At 42.6% G+C, this 20,068-nt stretch overlaps 1 protein-coding gene across 2 annotated transcripts in view; it reads left to right on the top strand.

Annotated features, from left to right (window-relative positions):
• Nucleotides 1-209: 209 nt before the first annotated feature.
• Nucleotides 210-20,068, top strand: part of FAM234B (family with sequence similarity 234 member B) — a 35,276-nt gene continuing 15,417 nt past the window's right edge. The window contains exons 1-5 of one of the 2 annotated variants that reach the window (XM_030321833.2): nt 210-317; nt 11,012-11,410; nt 14,552-14,650; nt 17,994-18,182; nt 19,233-19,363. In XM_030321833.2, coding sequence (XP_030177693.1) covers nt 281-317; nt 11,012-11,410; nt 14,552-14,650; nt 17,994-18,182; nt 19,233-19,363 — 855 coding nt within the window. In that variant the 5' untranslated portion in view covers nt 210-280. Of the gene's footprint in view, nt 318-11,011; nt 11,411-14,551; nt 14,651-17,984; nt 18,183-19,232; nt 19,364-20,068 lie in introns of both variants that reach the window. The other variant, XM_032593913.1, reaches the window with a different exon arrangement.

Raw genomic sequence — 20,068 nt, forward strand, 5'->3', positions numbered from 1 at the left:
AGCCTCCGGGGTAGTTATTATTTCCCCATTTCACTGAGCAGGAAACTGAGACTGGGAGCAGTGAAGTGACTTGCCGGGAAAAGGATCTGGCTCCGAGTGGGCGGGAGGAGAGCGGGCAGAAGCGTGCACGTGGACTCCGGTGCCGCAACCCCGCGCCTCCCCGGGTTCCGCTCTGCCTCGCGGCTCCCACCTTCCCCGGTCCCAGTCCCGCGCACGGCCCGCTGCGAACTACACTTCCCGGCAGGACGCGGGCGCGCGCACGCGCACCGGGGCCTCCGCCATGGCGACTGTGCTGTCCAGGGCGCTCAAGCTCCCGGGTAAGGAGTCGCAGCCTCGCGACCACCCTGCTCCTGCGGACCCTGGGGAGACTGGGAGGCGAGGCGCTGGAGGCGAAGCCGGTCGGGGCCTGGCCCCAGCCCCTTCGTAGATGCAGGCGCGCGGAGGCGAGCCGGTGCAGCCCCCACGGGCTGGGGGTCTGTCACCACCAGGGGGCGAGAGGGGCGCCAGGCTGGTCGGGGGTCGCGGGCGCGGGGCGAGCTTGGGAGACTCAAGGGAGGGAGCGCTGGAGGCGCGCGGGGCTGGTGGCCTGGAGCAGGCGGGCGTTGTTTCGAGGGCGGCAGTCAGAGCGCGCGTCGCCGCCATCCCAAAGGGAGGGCTGGTGAGGGGAGCATCCTTTCCTGAGCGCCGCGGACCACATACCGCAGGGTCCCCAGCTCTTTCTGTCTTGGGCTGGCCCTGCGGGCGAGGGGGGACAGGAGCTGCAGGACAGCGGGCCACCCTCTGGAGCAGCCTCTCCACTTAATGACAACACTGACGCAGCCATAAGGTAAGCGGGACAGGTGTTTACCCCTTCTGATTTACAGAAGAGGAAAATGAGAGTTATTTGGCTAATTGACTTGTCCCAAGGTCGCAAAAACGGTATTGGAAACGCCTGGACTAGAACCTCTGGGGTCTCTTGATTCTAGATCCTGGGGTTTGCTTCCTATTGATCAGCCTCTGGCTCTCAAGGCTAAGTATTGAGGAGGGGAAGGATTTGGCCCCTGAAAGTTGAAGATAAATTGTGGAATGTTCTTTAAGGAGGCACACTGGTAGTGTCGACAACTTCTAGAGCTAATTCAGTACTTTGGGCAGCAGCTTCAAGTTTTTAAAAATTTTCGCTTAAACCTCCAGAATGGGACTGTGCCGCTACAAGCTTGCTTTTTAAAAATTTTTTTTTCTTTTCCAACGTTTTATTTATTTTTGGGACAGAGAGAGACAGAGCATGAACGGGGGAGGGGCAGAGAAAGAGGGAGACACAGAATCGGAAACAGGCTCCAGGCTCCGAGCCATCAGCCCGGAGCCCGACGCGGGGCTCGAACTCACGGACCGCGAGATCGTGACCTGGCTGAAGTCGGACGCTTAACCGACTGCGCCACCCAGGCGCCCCAAGCTTGCTTTTTTAAATAAAAGTATATTTGTCCTGCCCAAATAAATTTTAAACATTAAGCTGCAAACATGTATTTGCTGATACGGTGATAGTGGGAAAAGCAGGGTTAGTAGGAAAAACAGTTGCTTTCACTGGCATCAGAAGAAAGGGCTAGTTTGGTGTCTGGTGGATAATCCAGCATATGGCATCACAGGGTGCATCACAGGGACTTTATTCTAAAGGAGCTTCCAGCCTGCTGCCACATTGTGCCATGGATGACACTGGGTTGGGTATGAATTTGCATTTCTGTCCCCAGACTTCATGACCTGAGACATTTTTCCCCCGACATGGGCTCATTAGAACATTTGAAGGAACATTGATAGTATCTGTCTTGGAATGTGTATGTAACATTGGAATGAAGTGGGGGATGGATGTGTGCCTTTACCTGCAGGATTAGTTTTTTTATTTTTATTTTATTTATTTATTTTTTTAAGAGAATGCAGAGAGGGTACAAGCGGGGGAGAGGGGCAGAGAGAGAGAGAATCTTAAGCAGACTCCACACCGAGCTGGACGTGGGGCTCGATCCCACGACCCTGGGATCATGACCTGAGCCGAAATCAAAAGTTAGACACTAAACCGACTGAGCCACCCAGGCGCCCCAGGATTAATTAACTTTAAAGAGAGTACCTTTGTATATCCTTAGTGTAGGATGATATCCTCTCTAAGGATAATGAGATGTCAGACATATTTAGACTTATTTCTTTTAAGTTCCTTTTCTTTTTTTCCAGCATAGATAATTATTCTTCTCTAAGGATGGGAATGCAAGAAAAACGCTTTTGAAACTCTTGAGGTCTTTTGCATTCTCACATCGTAAGGCTGTGACACTATCACTCCCTGGAGTATTCAGTTGCAGTAACTCAGTCAGCTGACAGGGTAGGGAAAGTATAGTCTGGTCCTTGGGTCTGTGTTTGAACAGCGCCTTGGACCTGAAGAGACAGGTATGTTCCATACTTTTTAAGGCCCGGGTGCAATGGCCATGTGTTCTTTTCGATGATGTGGGTTGTGGTTTCTTTTGTTTGTTTTTGTTAGTACTTTTGCTTGTCTCCCTTTTGTCGTTTCTCCCCACTGCCCCAAATACAGTTTTTAGTTTTTATATTAGGTAGAAGTTGCCTTCTTAATAACTTTTTTTTGGATTTCCTGTGATTGGGACTGTGAGGCTGTTATCCAGTTTGGGCTACTGTGTTATGTTACCTTAGTTAACATCGTCTCTTTTTTTTAAACTGAAGTCTAATTGACACATCCTATTAGTTTTAGGTATACAACGTAATGATTCAATATTTGTATATATTGCCAAATGATCACCACAGTGACATCCTCACTATTTCTATGTGTAAGAAAGCAGACTAGAATGGTAACTAAGAGCATGACACAGCTTTGGGTTCAAGTCCAGTGTTTACCAGATTGGTTATTTAATCTTTTTAAGCTTTAGTTTGTTCATGTGTCGTAATACTATTATTATGGAAAATTCTTTAGGTACTGCACACTCTGCTTCATATTTACCTCATGGGGTTATTTGGCTTAAAATTTTTTGGGGGGCTCCTGGGTGGCTCAGTTGGTTAAGCTTCCGACTTCAGCTCAGGTCATTATCTTGCGGTCTGTGAGTTCGAGCCCTGCATCAGGCTCTGTGCTGACAGCTCAGAGCCTGGAGCCTGTTTCAGATTCTGTGTCTCCCCCTCTCTCTGACTCTCCCCTGTTCATGCTCTGTCTCTCTCTGTCTCAAAAATACATAAATGTTAAAAAAAGAAAAAAAAATTTTTTTTTCAAAGTTTATTTATTTTTGAGAGAGAGAGAGTGCGAGCTGGAGAGAGGCGAGAGAGAGGGAGACACAGAATCTGAAGCAGGCTCCAGGTTCCGTGCTGTCAGCACAGAGCCGGATACGGGGCATGAGCCCATGAACCGTGAGATCATGACCTGAGCCGAAGTTGGATGCTTAACTGACTGAGCCACCCAGGCGCCCCGGGATTATTTGTCTTAGTAGAAGAAATGGATGTACTGAAGAGGTTTGTTATTATTCAGTAAGTGTTAGTTCTTATTATCATCTTTGTTGGCACCAGGCTCATTTAGGAATGTGCTTCCTGAAGGAAGGCCTAATGTAACAGTGAGCTAATGACAGATGTCATCAAGTTGGTGAAGAAAGGACAGTTGCTTGGAATCTATTTCAGTCTCTTACCCTTCCACTAAGCCCAAGATGGAAAGATGTTTGGCTCACACGCATATGATAGGGTAAATTAGTAACAGAAGGACAATGTGACATTCATAAAGCAGCCTGTGGAACAACTTATCTTAAGTAAGTATTTTTTTTAGTCCATTTTAAAGTTTGAAGGTCAAAGCCTGAAAGGTATATCAGAGTGCAATGTTACTGTAACGATTTGTTTTATTATGTGTAATTTAGAATCGTTATGGGCCCTGGATAATCTAATCTATGATTAATGTGATTTACCTTTAATTGCAGTAGAGTGTAGTCTATGTATAGTACATATCACAGAATGGTGTGTTTTACACCATATTTTCCTGAACATACCTGGGGAAGATACAGTTGCACTTCCTTCCTGTTTTCCTCTGTACCATTTTGGGAATGCTGTTTAACTGGCATCCTCAGTCTTCCTAAGGTGAAAAGTGATAGCTGTGGAAAGCTCATTTATATTGATACATTATGAAATCAGTATCCTCTCCTTTATTCTTTGAAAACCTTTCATTGATTAAAAATATGGGTGGTGGCTGTAATCAGTAGTGAAAAGAGTGCTAAAGTGCCCTGCCTTCTGAAGTGTGGATTTGATCATGATTATAACTTCAGGCAAGTTGGTGTACTTTATACTTCACAATCCCTTGTCTTTCTGTGACAGATAGCAAACATATTTACATAGGAGTTCTCTGATCAAGTTTATAGTCTGGAATAATTAAGCTGGGCTTTGTGTAATGTCTGGAAAAATACACTATCTTTTGATAATATAGGTTACTGATAAGAAGTTAGCCTGATTATTTTATTTTATTTTTAAAATTTACATCCAAGTTAGTTAGCATATAGTGCAACAATGATTTCAGGAGTAGATTTCTTAATGCCCCTTACCCATTTAGCCCATCCCCCCTCCCACAACCCCTCCAGTAACCCTCTGTTTAGGAGTCTCTTATGTTTTGTCCCCTTTCCTGTTTTTATATTGTTTTTGCTTCCCTTCCCTTATGCTTATCTGTTTTATATCTTAAATTCCACATATGTGTGAAGTCATACGATATTTGTCCTTCTCTAATTTCAGTTAGCATAATATCCTCTAGTTCCATCCATGTAGTTGCAAATGGCAAGATTTCATTCTTTTTGATTGCTGAGTAATACTCCATTGTGTGTGTGTGTGTGTGTGTGTGTGTGTGTGTGTGTGTGTGTGTATACACCACATCTTCTTTATTCATTCATCCGTAGATGGACATTTGGGCTCTTTCCATACTTTGGCTATTGTTAATAGTGCTGCTGTAAGCATTGGGGTGCATGTGCCCCTTCAAAACCCTACAACCCAGCAATTGCACTACTAAGTTAGCCTGGTTTTTGTTCCCATCTTTAGTGACTGGATTCTCTTTCCCTTGGCTTGGCTGCTCATATATGATTCTTTTTTTGTCCTTGAAGTTTAGCCCCTTTTTTGCAATATATTTCAGTATTGATTACTCTGTATCAGTTTTTCTTGGGGCTCAGTGTACCCTTTACCATTTTGGGTCTTGCTATATTACAGGAGCTTGTTTGGCATGTCTTTTAATTATTGTTTTTTGTTCCATTTTCTTTTCCGTTGTCTTCTCCAGTTATGCATATATTGGGTCACTTTTGCTGTCCGTATCTATGCCTTTTTAGTCTTCTTGAAAGCCTTGATCTTTTCCATGGGAGACCTCAAAACCAGACTGCCTGGATTTGAATGCTTGCATTATTGCTTACTTGCTGTTTAACTGTGGGCCCAGTTACTTAAACTTCCAAACCTCAGTTTCTTCATCTTGAAAACGGAGATAATAATGTTTCTGTCTCCAAAAGTTGTTATGAAGATTGCAGAGATAAGGCAGTAAAAGGGTGTGGAAGAGGGCATACTAAGTGCTTGGAACTACCAGCCATTCTTGTTTCCATTTCATTTTGCTTGATTTTCCACCAGTCTGCCCTTTATATCTCGGACTCTTTTCAGCCATGTCTGCCCGTTTGCTCATTCCAGTAAGGGTATCTTTTCTAAACTTGTTTTATTAATTTTTCCATTGTTTTTCTGAGCCCTGCTTGTTTACTTCTCATCTTCTCTATTCAGTTGTCCTTTATTCTTAGAAATGTTATGTGTGTGTGTGTGTGTGTGTGTGTACTCTTATTTCAGAGAAACTGTTTTCTTTAATTTCTTGGATTCCCTGGGGAAGTATCTGTTCATTATTTCTTCCATTTTGTGGCATAATTTGTCCAGCATTGGTTCCTCAGTAGATTTTGTTGGCTGTTTCTTTGTAACTTCTTTCTTGAATATTTGCAGAACTTTGAAGTATCTCATAGAATAAGTACTAATGATGGCTTCTTTCTGATTATAAATCATATTTAATGGTCATTTGTTTTATACCTAGCTCTTGGCTGACATGCAGGCAGAGGCTGGGGGAGTGAGCCAGGGCAGTTAGGAGCTAGAATTTAATCTACTTGGGCCCCAGCCTGTTTAAAAAAAAAAAAAAAAATCCCCCTCTTCAGGTCTGACTGTCTACATCTACTTTTCTTACCTGCCAGGCTGACAGCCTGCTTCCTGTAAACATAGAAGCCTTTCTCATTTACTCTTACCTTGCTTTTGAGTCTATGGTGTTGAATGGGGCCCATCGATGCCTTTGGGACCCCAGACTTGGTCTTTCTAAGCAAGAAATAACCAGTTTGGCTATATATCCATGGAACAAGGGAGGTAATACAATTGATTGGTTAGGATTGTGAATTCTGTAGTCAGATTGCCTGAGTTTGAATCCTGGCTCTCTTTCTCCCTAGTTCTGTGATCTTATGCAACTTATCTCTCTATATTTTCATTTCTTGTTGGTAAAATGGGAATAACAACAACAACAACAACAACAACGATACCTACCTTCCAGGGTTGTCATGAGGATGGAATGAATTAACATGTACATGCTTGGACCAGTGCCCAGGATAGTAGGCACTCCTACTGTTCAATTAGCATCATTGCCATCATCTTTATTGTTGTCATTATTAACTCTGTGAACTCTGCTCACTGGTGGGGACCTGAGATGCATGTATCTACTCTTACTGTGCTTCCTCAATAGGATACAAGTTTTGCTGCATTTGGCAACAATTTTTCATAAATTGTAGTTTGGGAATGTGGTTGTTTTCTTTTCTCCCATTTTATTACACCCCTCCCTCCACCCCCCAGTTTTTAGGACAAATACTGACAGAAATGCTTTCCTTTGCTATCATCAACTGGAAGTATATAGTATTTTACAGAGACCATTTCAAGAGCAGCTGATTTTCAAAGGATGCTTGCAAATTAGTTTTATAGGTTTAGTAAAGATTTTACTAGTTTCTGTAGCATATGCAGCCAAGTTCTCTTCCTGCCTGTGATAGTGTGTGATATCATAAAATGCATTTCTTTTAAACTGTTTTGTTAGCCAATATTTTAGTAAGGGTTTTACTTTGACTGTTTTAGACTGGTATATTTGTTGCAAGGTGGCAACTGACAAGCAAGGTTGAATTTAGTAAGTATCAATGCTAAATTTTTCACTTGATGCTAAAAATCCAATTGTACCGTTATATAAGATGACCTGAGTGTATGTAGACAATAGTTGGGAGTTTGAGTTGAATCAGTTGTGTGATGTGACTGCCAAGAAAGCTGGCAAGATATTAGGTTACAGTAATCGAATTGTAGCATATTCTCTAGATTAGGGAGGACACGGTTCTGCCCTCCGCTGGCCTGGTCAGACTGCACCCTGGGGATTGTATCCAGTTCCAAGAACCATACTTTAAGAAGCACTGACATATCACATTGTGTCCAGAGCAGAGCGACCAGGATGTTGAGGACACGTGAAACGGTGCTTCTTCAAGTGATGAGTTGAAGGAGGTGGAGACGTTTAACCTGGGGAAGACAAGATTGGGCAGTTGGGAGAAATAATGCCAACAGTAATAATAGAAGCTGAAATCTGTTGACTGCAACTATAAGCCAGACCCTAAGGACCATGCATATGTTATCTTATTTAATCCTCAAAAATAGTTGCATGAGGTGGGAAACATAATTGCCCCATTTCAGAAATGGGGAGAATAAGGCTTACTAAAGCTGAGAAATTAATTGAGGTCACATGATTAAAAAGAGATGGAGCCAAGATTTGACTCTGTCTGTCTGCCTGTAAAGACTTGAACTCTTAAACACCATGCCATACTTTTCTTATGACTGGTGTCTTCACGTTTTGAAGGACTTGCATGTGGAAGAGGGGTCCCAGAAGTTAGAACTAGGGCAGATAATCGGCAAATGGCCAGAAACAGATTCTCGAATCAGTGTATGGAACTGCTTTCTGGATTGGAGGGCAGTGAGTTTCCCTCATACTGCTTATGTTCAGGTGTATGCTGAGTGACTGCATGGTGGGTGTTTGATTTCCTCTTTGTTAGATATAGTCTTTTTTTTTTTTAATTAAAAAAATTTAAAATCATGGTAAAGTACACATAAAAGTCACCCTCTCAACCATTTTTAAATGCACGTTTAAAATGTAACCAATTTTAAATGTAGTATTGTTAAGCATATTCACATTGTTGTGCAACCAGTGTCTAGAACTTTGTCTAGCAAAGCTGAAGCTCTGTAAGGCATCCCCCGCTCTTTGATAGTTTGCATTATGTCCCTTTGCTTTTATGGAAGACCTGTGTCAGTGCCTATTTTCACTAACCTAAAGAAATCCAAAGAGGATTTTCGCTTTTGTGAAAAAAGGCAAAAAGTGAAAAGAGCATTCAGTGCTTGTTTTGCAGCAAGTCATTAGAGAGGCAGCGCTCACCCCAGCCGTGGGAGGGGTCCTGCCAAGCTGCTTGCCTGGGAACCACCCTCAGCATCTCAGCCCCAAGCCGCCAGGGCTTTGAACTGTGTCTGGGGGCATCTGTGCTTTATCCCAACTTATTCTGTGCATCCATTAGCAAGATGTGCCCTGAGGTATCAGAAAAGCCTAGGAGAGGTTATTGCTTGGGTCTGGGAAAGCTCAAAAAATTTTTCCATATAAATTAATGATAATTGCTTCTTTGTTTTATGCTATTACAGCTTAGGAGGATTTTGACAGGAATACTCTAGTTTTTGATAGTGAGGGAAACCTGTACCCATTAAATAATAACAACTCCCCATTTACCCATACTCCCAGGCCCTGGAAACTACATTCTAATTTGTTTCTATGAATTTGATTAATCTAGATAAATATCTCATATAAGAATCATACAGTGTCTCTGTTTATTTCACTTAGCATAATGCCTTCAAGGTTCGTCTGTATTATATAGCATGTTAGAGTTTCTTTACTTTTTAAGGTGGGATAGTAATCCATGGGATGTATATATCACATTTTGAATCCCATCAGGTATATCCTTTTAGTTAAAAAAATTTTTCGTTTTAAGTTTTAGAGTTAATATTATTATAACAGCCTATGGTTCTGTTTGCAGATTATTATAACTAAAATTATATGGGACAGTTAGAAAATGGGGTACCCTAATTAATAAAATAATTTGGTTCACGGAGTAGATATATAAATTGTAGAAGATTAGCTTAAAACCTGTACTGACTTTATAGCATAATTTGGAAATACTATTTTGAATTAAGTTCCTAATAATTGGTCTATTTTCTTACAATTTGTGCCTTTACAAGACAAATCCAATATTTGTTGATAAAATCAATAGCTTTGAAAGTGAAAATACATAGGAGTGTCTAGTTAATAGAATGCCAGTTTGCTCAGTATCTTCTGTGTTTTTTTTTTGTAAAATACTTAATGTTATAAAGTATATCTGTGTAATGTTTATTTTTTTAATAAAATATTTATTGATTTTCTGTGTACCAAGCACTAAGCTTTACACTAAAGATTTTACTTCCCATATTGGTTTCTATATAGTGTTTTATTGCTTCATATTATGTCTTGAGTAAATGAGACATAATATATGGAGTGACATCACCAAGATCACAGTGACAAGAGGCAGAGATCAACATCAAGAGTTTTTCTTTTTTCCTTTTTAATTAACTGAGTCGTATTTTCTTTTTTATATTTCTTTTTTAAACACGATTGATTGATTGATTGATTGATTGATTGATTGATGGAGGGGAGAGTTGGGGAGAGGGGCAGAAGGAAAGAGAGAAAATCTTAAGCAGGCTCCATGCTCAGCATGGAATCTGACAGGGGCCTGATGTGGGGCTTGATCCCACGATGCTGGGATCATGACCTGAGCTGAAATCAAGAGTCAGACGCTCGACTGACTGAGCCTAGGTGCCCCTTTACATTTCTTCTTAATAAAAGCTTTAACAATGGAGTTTATGTTCGTACAACTTACCATGTAATTTCTAACACTGGAAATTTTTTCTTGGTTTTTGCATGGTGATAGCATGAACTAAAGGCATAAAAGCAGTTAGTCATTGGCGGTGAGGGTCAAGGAGTGGCTTGGGAGCAAGTGTTGCTTCAGCTCTCCTATAATTTTCACCTGTCAGCCACCCCGAATAAATGTAGAGTTTAAGTAAAAATAGGGCGCTTGTTGTGTAAGCCAGCTTTGAGAAAAATCCTTTACCGCTGCATTCCTGCTTGATCCCACCCCTCCTAAAATACTTGCTCAGAATAGCATTTGTAAAGGTAAACAGTGTTTACTGAAACATGTACTGACAGGGCTTTAGAATCATAGGAAGTTTCTCAGAAGTGAGTTTTCAGGTGACAGTGTTCTACTTTGCAAGCTGTTTCTGTGGAGACCATTAGGAAGCCATGAATATCCGACTGTGAGAAGCAGTGCCCAGAGAACGATTCTTCTGAAGTTTAGGCAAGTTCCAGGAAGGATTGGAACATCACAGATCTAAGAAAATCAAAGGAAATCTGCACATAAGGCATATGGAAGGTTGATATAAGAGCTATGTCTTTCTTTAGTGAGATTCACACAAATTAAGAGTTTTTTTTTAAAACTAAAAAGGTACCAAAGCATAAGAGACTCTTAAAAACTGAGAACAAACTGAGGGTTGATGGGGGGTGGGAGGGAGGGGAGGGTGGGTGATGGGTATTGAGGAGGGCACCTTTTGGGATGAGCACTGGGTGTTGTATGGAAACCAATTTGACAATAAATTTCATATATTGAAAAAAAAAACTAAAAAGGTATTTGAAATTTGCCACTTTGTTTCTTTTCCAATTTTTTAAAGTCATAAAAGCAATAATTTTAGAACACTGATTTTCTTCCCCCCCATTCTTTCCCCATTTTGCTGGCATCTGTTTTATAGATAGCCATCAAGATTTAAGTTTGTAAACTTAAGTTATTTTGTTTTCTGTGTTTTCTTTTAGCTGTTCACAGTTGCCATGTAATGGTTGAGGGTTTCTCCTTCCTAGTTCTTCCTGACATTCCGTCTTTCTGTGTTTCAGGGAAGAAAAGTCCAGATCTAGGGGAGTATGACCCCCTCACACAGGCCGACAGTGACGAGAGCGAGGATGACCTTGTGCTCAACTTGCAGCAGAAGAATGGAGGGGTCAAAAACGGGAAGAGCCCTCTGGGAGAAGTGCCAGAACCTGACTCAGATGCTGAGGCTGTGGGGGCTGCAAAGCCGCATCTTTCAGAAGTCACCACAGAGGGGTATCCCTCAGAACCTCTTGGGGGCCTGGAGCAGAAGGCAACCTCTTCCATCGTGTCTTACGTACGCACATCTGTCTTCCTGCTAACTTTGGTCATCTCCATGATCCTGGTGCTCGTATGTGCTTTCCTGATCCCCTGTCCCCCCAGAGATTTGCACAGCACTTGGAGCCGCCACCTGGGCCCCCAGAGAGGTGAGTTGCAGGATTTCCAGCCCCAATGGTGGAAAACTTCAAGTTTACATGTAATTTTGTAAAACTTCTGTAAAACTGTATGCTGATGACGTTGAAAATTCCCTCCAGGTCTTTACAAATAAATGTGTGTCATATAGCATTCCTCTCCCTGTGTGTGGAGGTGGTTAGGAGGTTAAAACTGGAAATAAAACAAAAAGATTGATACAGCTCCAGAAGCTTGGGAAGGTCGCTGCTCTGTTGTGTTTCTATTGGCGTTGGTCTTAATTAGATGCAGATAGGACAGAGCATTGGTTTGCTGGGTCCTTGCAGTGCAGCCAACACTGTCAGGGGAGAGCAAAGCTGTGAGACGGGCTATTTACAGAGAAAAGTAAGGCTCAAGGCCTGGCCAGACCAGAGGCCAGGGCTTTGTAGGACCCTCAGGCATTTGTCGATTATAGGAGCCTCACCCAATTTGAATTTTGAAATAATTTCTTTCAAGTAAAGTCGACTTGCTTTCTTGCGGTAAGTTTTCTTTCTTGCTCCTAATGGTTAGGTTGGTGCCACCCAAGTAATTCTAGCTATTTTGTCTCATTCTGGGGCAGGTTTCTTTAAAACAGCTTGTTCTGGGTCCAGAATGCGATTCCATCTGAGCTGTGAGTGCCAAACAGTCCTGTCTTTTATGAACTGCCTTGGGGTGCGGGGGTTCAGAACACCACCCCAAAATATGTCACAGCAAACAAAATATTGTTTATTTTGAGTTGAAGGCACATGAATAGCAGCAGATGCAAGAAGGGCACTCTGACCTTGACCTTTAATTCTTCCCTGAAGCAGGAGATGAAACTCCTATGTGAAAGATGCCCTCCCAGTACCAGGAGGAAAGAAGCATTCTAATCAACAGAGACAGGGGGTTGAGGCTGAGGGAAGTCTGTGCAAACAGAGACCTTGTTAAAATAACTCTTCTCTTCCTTTAGTCTCTTTAGACGTGTTAGCTCCCTTCCCATGGCTACCACTCTTTGTTCAACCTAGTACGTAAGCACTTCTCCAGGTCTTTATTTTTCTGTGGGGGCTCCCACGTACATGTGAAATTTCATTCAGTGAACGTTGAGTCCTTTTGTCACGTCAGTCTGTCTTCTTAACCAGTTATCTCATTATGTTTTATTACTCAGTCCCAGCTAGGAACCCTAAGAAGGTAGAGGAGAAATTTTCCCTCCCCTACAATACTCCCAAACCCCTACATCATCTTCGTTTAGAAATATTTTACCTCTGACACTTCACTAATTTTAGTTGATTTAGCTTCTGATGAGTTCTGTGTTCTCACCTTTACTTTCTCTTAAGGCAAGACTGGGTAGATGTGACGTATGCTGTATTCCCACCACACAGGATATCTCTCCCTGTCTTCCTTTTTTAAAAGATTTCAATTTATTAACAAAAATTTTTTTTTATTTTATAGAGAGAGAGAGCTCAAGTAGGGGCGAAGGGCAGAGGGGGAGAGAGAGAGAGAAAGAGAGAGAGTGAGAGAGAAAGAGAGTGAGAGAATCTTAAGCAGGCAGGCTTCACACTCAGCTCAGAGCCCAGAGCCCAACACAGGGCTCGATCCCATGACCCTGTGATCATGACCTGAGCTGAAATCAAGAGTTGGATGCTCAACTGACTGAGCCACCCAGGCACACCTCTTCCTTCCTTTTTTGATGATTCTAAGTGAGCTCTTATAATATTTGTATATGTGGTAAGGCTAGGAACAAATCACTGATGTATCCACCACCGAGTTTAAGAAATAAGACATTATAAAGACCGTTGAAATCTCCATGTGTCCCTCCTCACCAAAGCCACCTCTCCCTGCCGGAGTTCTACTGCTCTGAGTTTTGTGTCATTATTTCTTTACTTTTCTTTAAAGTTTTACCACATGGTAAAGTAATTTTTCCCATTTTGAACTTTGTATAAATGTAATTAAGCAGGCTTCTGTGACTTGTTTTTTCTTTTTGTTTAGCATGTTTATAAAATGCTTTTTGACGTTCATCAATATTGATATACTGTAACTGGACCTTACTCATTTTCATCGCTGATTTCCCATGGTATGATTATCCCATGATTTTTTGATTCATTTTACTGTTGATAAACATTTAGGTGACTTCTATTTTTTAAAAAATGAATAATGCTGTTAAGAAGATTCTTGTACATGTTTGCTGATGCAGTGTGTGAGCATTTCTCTAGAGCATTAACCTGTGAGTGACACTGCTGGGTCATAAGGTGTGTGTGTGTTCAATTTACGTTAAATTATTTTCCATAGTGGTTGTACCAATTTACACTTCTACCAGCTGTGCATGAGTTCTCTCCAACTTTGGCAGGTGTCCTCTGACTCCACACTGTTGAGGGGTAGGGTGGCACTATCTGTCACAGCTCAGTGGGAAGCCCAGACTCCCTGCTAGGCCTCTGCTGACACCACCCAGGCAGGGGCGGTGCGAGCTGCCTCATTCATGCCAGGTAGGGGTAAAACTATAGGCTTCCCTTGTGTGTGTGGAGGGCACTAGGCAGGGATGAAAGTCCTGGCTCCCCACCTGGCCTTCTCCGATGTGACCTTGGCTGGGGTGGGGGAAGGGTGCCTTATTACAGCTGGGCAAAGTGGAACTCTAGGCTCTCACTTGGCCTTTGCTGTGGGGGTGGGGTGGGGGCACAGTTCTATCTGTATGGTGTTTGGTTGGTGTAGAACACTTGTCATCTAAACCTTGCCTGTCTTGCTATGCTGCTCCTTTCCTGGTCCTTTGGCTAGGGGAGCCAGCTTTTCTTGGACACTTTTTGTCTGTACCTGCTGGCATTTCTGGTTGCCAGCTTCTGCAGCACCTCGTCTGGGACATTTCAGGCCAAAAGAAAGCCCAGGGGAGTCATCACCTTGTCATTCGTGGGTTTTGCAATCTCTAGCCATGCTACCTTCTCTGCACCTTCCAGAGTCTTCTTACATTTGTTTTCTCAGTAATGCCTGGGGACTTGAGCTGCACTTAGAAGAATAGGCAGTACTGTGTGTACTCTGTCTTATCTAGGAACCAGAAGTCTGCCTATTTTTTAGGGAGGTGCTGGCAGTGCTCTGTGTCTGTTCCCTTTGTAACCTGGGAGAACTGGTTTGTGGTGACTTAACTCAGGACTTTTTTGTTTTTATGTGTTCATCAGGTGGGGACCTGTCTCCGTTGGAATTGGCTGATGTGAATGGAGATGGCCTGCGTGATGTACTTCTCTCCTTCGTAACTTCAAGGAATGGGAGTGCGGTTGGTAAGAGACATGTCTTATAGAGGCTGCTACAGGAGAAGTTCATTGATTGGAGGGGCTGTGAACTAAGAGAAAACATGAGGGTTGTCTCCGGAAGGGCACTATAGAAAAGGATCTGGAGTCAATAGAAAGTCATCATGGGTCTATCATATGTGACTAACCTTATTGGAAAGCTCCTGTGTGTAAGCAAAGCTCATTTCAAGGAATCATGGAGAGTTGTAGCTGGAAGAACTTTTAGTGGGTCGCCCAGTCCCATAATACAGAAGCTGAGATCCAGAGAGGAAGTGACTTGTCTACACACCAATGAACAGCATTAGTTCTCAGGGTTCTTGAGTTTTCTCCTGGCCAATTTTCCATTGCTTCTTAGATTATAGTAAATGCTAATCCAATCCAACCTTCCCATTCCCAGCAGAAAGCTTCTGTTCATGTTCTAACATATTTTTACACACATATATCTTGGCCAGGTGCTTTCTTTTTACTCCTGTTTAGTCCTCTCTTGTTCTCTCTGGTCTCCCACCCTGCTCTCTGCACTGGAAGGCCAACCAGTAGGCATTATGTCAACAGGCTTCCTTGCTTACCAACTTCTGATTGGGTTTGGCCAATAGCAAGCACAGGCAAGGAGTTGGAGGAGAGGAAGAGAGTGAGGGGAGGGTATTTATTCCCTTGGCTCCTTCCCTGCCAGGGTGAGCTCAGGCTGGCTACATCCTTGATCATAGGTCACATCCTCTCTTAAGGTGGTCTTCTCATAGGACTTTCTTTTTTGGGATTTCAGGAATCACTTCCTCTCCTGTCTCTTTGTGCCTGGGAGTGGTAACAGTTCTAAGGGGTTGTACTATCCCTTGTGGTTTGTCTGTACCCAGACCACAACTTTGTAAACAGTCTCTTTATTAAACCTTACCACAACTTAACCTGACTGAGTGTGTGTCTCACAAAAAAAAAAAAAGTTGCTTTTTCAGTGTAGGTACATGGGGGCTTCTGGTTTGTCCTACAGCATCCATTAAAGTAGATTCAAACTATAGTCTGTAAACTGATATAGGAACTCTGGTTTGAGGCTGAGGATGCCCTAGTAGCTACTTTCTAATCATCCAGGCCCTGAAATAAACATCTAGGTATGTTTTAGGGAATGCTAAGCTGCCCTCTTCTCTGACATTATTAGAAAAAAACTTTCTGGGTCTTGTGTAATCTGTAGAAGCAATTTAGGAATAGATCTGTTTGCAGAGAGAAACTTCAGCCTAGAGGGTTGACTTTTGACTTTAATTGACTTCTATATGATTGAACTTTAATTACATTTTTTTGGTCTATGACTATTAGCCTTTGAAGTAAAAATTTTCCCTATCCCCTTTTAGATTTGGAGACTTTGTTTTAGTTATTGTTTTACACAGATTGCTATATATCAAGACTCCTAATGGCAAGGCCATGGGTTTGGGCACAATGCAGACTAGCCTGATTTTGTTACAGATGATGAAAACACTGGAGCTAACATATGGTACTTCTTGTGTACTATGCACTGGTGTAAGTGTATAACATGTTATGAACAAATTTATCTCTCAACATAATCCTATGGGGTAGACTAATATCCCCCTGTTCCCCATTTACATATGGGGAAACCGACATAGGGAGTTTGAGGAACTTGGCAAAGTCCCATAGCTGGTAAATGGTAGAGCTGGGATCAAACTGTATAGCTGAGAGTCTCTGGAGTTCACATCTGTGACCCTTATGTCAAACTGCTGTGCCCATAACCCCAGCCAGTGGGTTCAAAGATCTGTGCCACTGAGCACAAGAAGGGTTATGTTATTTATTTACTTATTTATTTATTCATTTGTGCATCCATTTATTCAACAACTATGAATTGAATACCTGCTGTGCACCTTACATAGAGCTGTGCCAGTCATATTGAGCTAAACAAGATGAATGTGGTCTCTGCCTCAAGGAGCCATAGTCTGGTGGGGAAGGGATAACCCATTACCACCTGGAAAAAGATGATTCAGAGAACTGATCTGGAGTCTCAGAGGGTCCTTAAGGAGGAAGGACAGCACAGTATATTAATCACAGCAACGCTGGGAAGTCCGGAAGCTAACATATGTTAGTGTAATTTGTCATGTGTATCAATGCTTCTGGCAACAGGGTCTGAAACAGTGAGCCACAGCTTGTCTCTTGTTTTTTGGTTGTATATTTAATTAGCAGTGCTGAGGAATAGGTGCAGGGAAGCTCTAAAACTTAATTGCTTTGTCCATATTGGTTGTTGCTGGAAGTGGAAAGTGTTGAGATGAGTCAGCATCCCTATCCTGAAAGTGAATGTAAAACTGGCAAGAGAGAAAGTTGTTATTCTAATTGTTAATTAAGTGACATAAAGGATTATTTACTAAAGAGATGAGCTACTCTGATCCCTTACCAGCTGTCCTTGAACATAGACATTAAGTTTTCCCAAGTATTCTTTCCTGACTGGGGCTATATCAGCTGATTCCATGGGAGTCTAGACCAGGAAGGCCTACTGATCATTGCTACGTGTAATCTTCAGGATTTTATTTTTAAAATGTTTTACTTTTTCTGCTCTCAGGGAGCACTTGCTAGCGATGATTAGAACTCAGGTATTTCTTTTCTTTTCTTTTTTTCCAAGTTTATTTATTTATTTTGAGAGAGAAAGAGAGAGCAGGGGAGGGGCAGAGAGAGGGGAAGAGAGAGGATCCCAAGGAGGCTCCACACTGTCAGCACAGAGCCCGATGTAGGGCTCGATCTCATGAACCATGAGATCATGACCTGATCTGAAATGAAGAGTCGGAGGCTTTGCTGACTGAGCCACCCCGGCATCTCAGAACTCAGGTATTTCTTTGCCCCTGCTCTGTGCATGTTCTAGCTCAGTCTGACTTTTCTGAGCATGCCTTACCCTCTTGATTACTTTTGTTCTCCGCAGTGACTTTCCCATGTTCTAGATTTTGCTCCTGTCTTTTATTCAGCAAACGATTGGTTGCTGTGTGTGCTAGGTGCTTTGTGAGGCACTGAGGATACAGAAATTAATGTGACAGTCTTTATCCTTACGAGTGTTGCTATTTAGTGGGGGCTGAGGTGACGGACATGTAAACAAGCGTGTTGGGGGAGGTGCAGCATGCACACAAGGTGGCCCGGACGAGGTCCACAACCTCTTGTCCTACGTGAGAAGTGTGTTGGGCAGATGTGAGAGGAACTCTGTTGTTGAGACTTGGAGCCAGAAATATGGGAAGGAGCAGAATACGCAGGTGTGAGGTGCTGCTTTGGCACCATTTACTTTTGGTTTTCTGGCCTCCTTCTCACCTGTACTGTTTATCTTCTCTGTCTCCTTTCTTTTCTTGTATCTCTCGAGTGCTTTTAGGTGTCTCAAGGCCAGCTGCTATCCTTGTGTGCCTTTCGGGGATGAATGGCAGCACACTCTGGTTGAGTCCCCTCCCCGAGGAGGCCCGAGATATTACATGTTTGGATCTGATACCAGGAAGCGTGGCTGAAACCATCTGCCTCGTGACAGGGACGCATAAGATGTTCAGTGCGTTCAATGCGACATCAGGTAAAGATCACTTTCCACAAAAGCCTCTGTTCCAGTGAGTCACAGTCTCTGGTCAGAACAGTCTCGTGTGGAAGGGGCCTTTCCACTGTCGCATGATGGAAAATCTGATTTTACTACTTGGGAAGGTGAGTATTAAGATAGATAGAGAAAGGGTTTGAATAGATTGAGTAATAGATCCATGGTTAAACCTGTTTGGTGTTAGGTTGGGGCTAAACTGAATTGCCCAAACAGAAACTACCCTGAGGCTTTTGGTTTCCAGTCTTCCTGCTGTGTACAAAAGACAGCCAAGCTCTGTCTCTTGTATCTGATATATACGGGGTCCCTGTGTAAACTTGGCCATTAACCACCTCAGCAAAGGTCAGGGAAGAAACTAAGGTTTGTTGATGCATGTTGATTTGGCCTTTTGACTTCTTATTATACTCAGACATCCATGACACAAGGAGTAAAAGAGAATCAAATATAATGAAGGCCCCCGACACCACCATAAGTGTACTGCTTATTAACACCTCGGACTCGAGCGAAGCTGAATGAATGCATAGCAACCTTCCCAGTTTTAGAGGTTGGAGTTTGGTAGTGGGGTAACTTTGAGTGAAAAAAATTTAAATGTGAGTTAACTCCAGAAGTGAAGTCATTTTGAAAACCTCCTACAATTTCCCTGCTCATGTGAACATGTGGTAGCGGGAGGGAGACTTGGTCTGGCTGGCTGCCCTTGGATGTTTCCTTAATAGTTGTAATAATCTCTTACAGATCAGTTTCTCTGCCCCAGACAAGTGGGCTCCTCTTTCTTGAAGAGACTTCAGCACTTCTATTTTATCTAAAAAATCTAGGCATGAAGTTATCACACAGGTTTATGAGTCAGACACTTGAGGATTTCAGCTTACACTCCCTGCTCCGTTTGTCCCCTGTAAGATAAAAACTAAAAAAGTAAGGAAGAGCTGCTGTCTGTCGTTTGCCCATTGGGTTTCTCTTTTCTGATCTGGGAGCATGGCGTCTGCCTTTTCCAGAGTCCGAAAGCTGTAAATTGTGATCAGCCTCTTTGCCCTCCCCTAGGGAAAGCCATTTGGACTTTAAACCCAAACTACTTATCCAACGGTACCCTGGCTGCCCCAGGGGTGGTGCTGCCAGACTTGGATGAAGATGGTGTTCGAGATCTTGTAGTCCTGGCCATTGGGGAATTGCAGGTATGCCCTATATTAAATGGTCTGTGTTTCTCATAGGAAATGTTCCAACTTTAGTCAGCTCCTAGTGTTGTTATTATAAATGCTGCTCGAAACCTTTTTACGAGGGCTTGGGTTTAAGCAAGTAGTCTTTGTGAGATTTAATGAATAAATTACGATCATGAACTCGTTTTCCCCGGCAGCCTCATTATGTTCCCATTGACTGTGACATGGTAGAGCTCTGGAGCCAAATAGGTCTGTGTTTCAATTTGTGCTCTGCTGTAGCTGTGTGGCCGTGGGCAAGCCATGGGATCCAGCTGGGCCCTGGACATGGGAAGGTTCTGTCTACTCACAGGATTGTTGTGAAAGTTGGAACTAATGTATTTAAGTGCCTAACGTAGTGCCTATTGGACCATGTGTTTGTGTTGTTAGTTATGTATACTTAATTTTTATTTTACATAAAACAGTAAGATAGGCTGATAGTTCATGTACATAAAGCATGTTGTAAATTGAATAAGTAATAACAACAATGACCTAAGAAAGGATAGTTGTAACGCAGGCTATGATAATACAGACTTTGAGTCTAGTACGTTGGTCCTTAAATTACGCTTCTCAATTCTGCTTTATTGGACCTGTGGGGTACTGGAACTAGTTATTCTGTGCACAGTTAAAATAATAGTAGTTTTCCCTCCTGATTCACAGGAAAGAATATGTTAACGAACAGATTTA

Source organism: Lynx canadensis, chromosome B4 (assembly GCF_007474595.2).
Source record: "Lynx canadensis isolate LIC74 chromosome B4, mLynCan4.pri.v2, whole genome shotgun sequence".
Lineage (NCBI taxonomy): Eukaryota > Metazoa > Chordata > Mammalia > Carnivora > Felidae > Lynx > Lynx canadensis.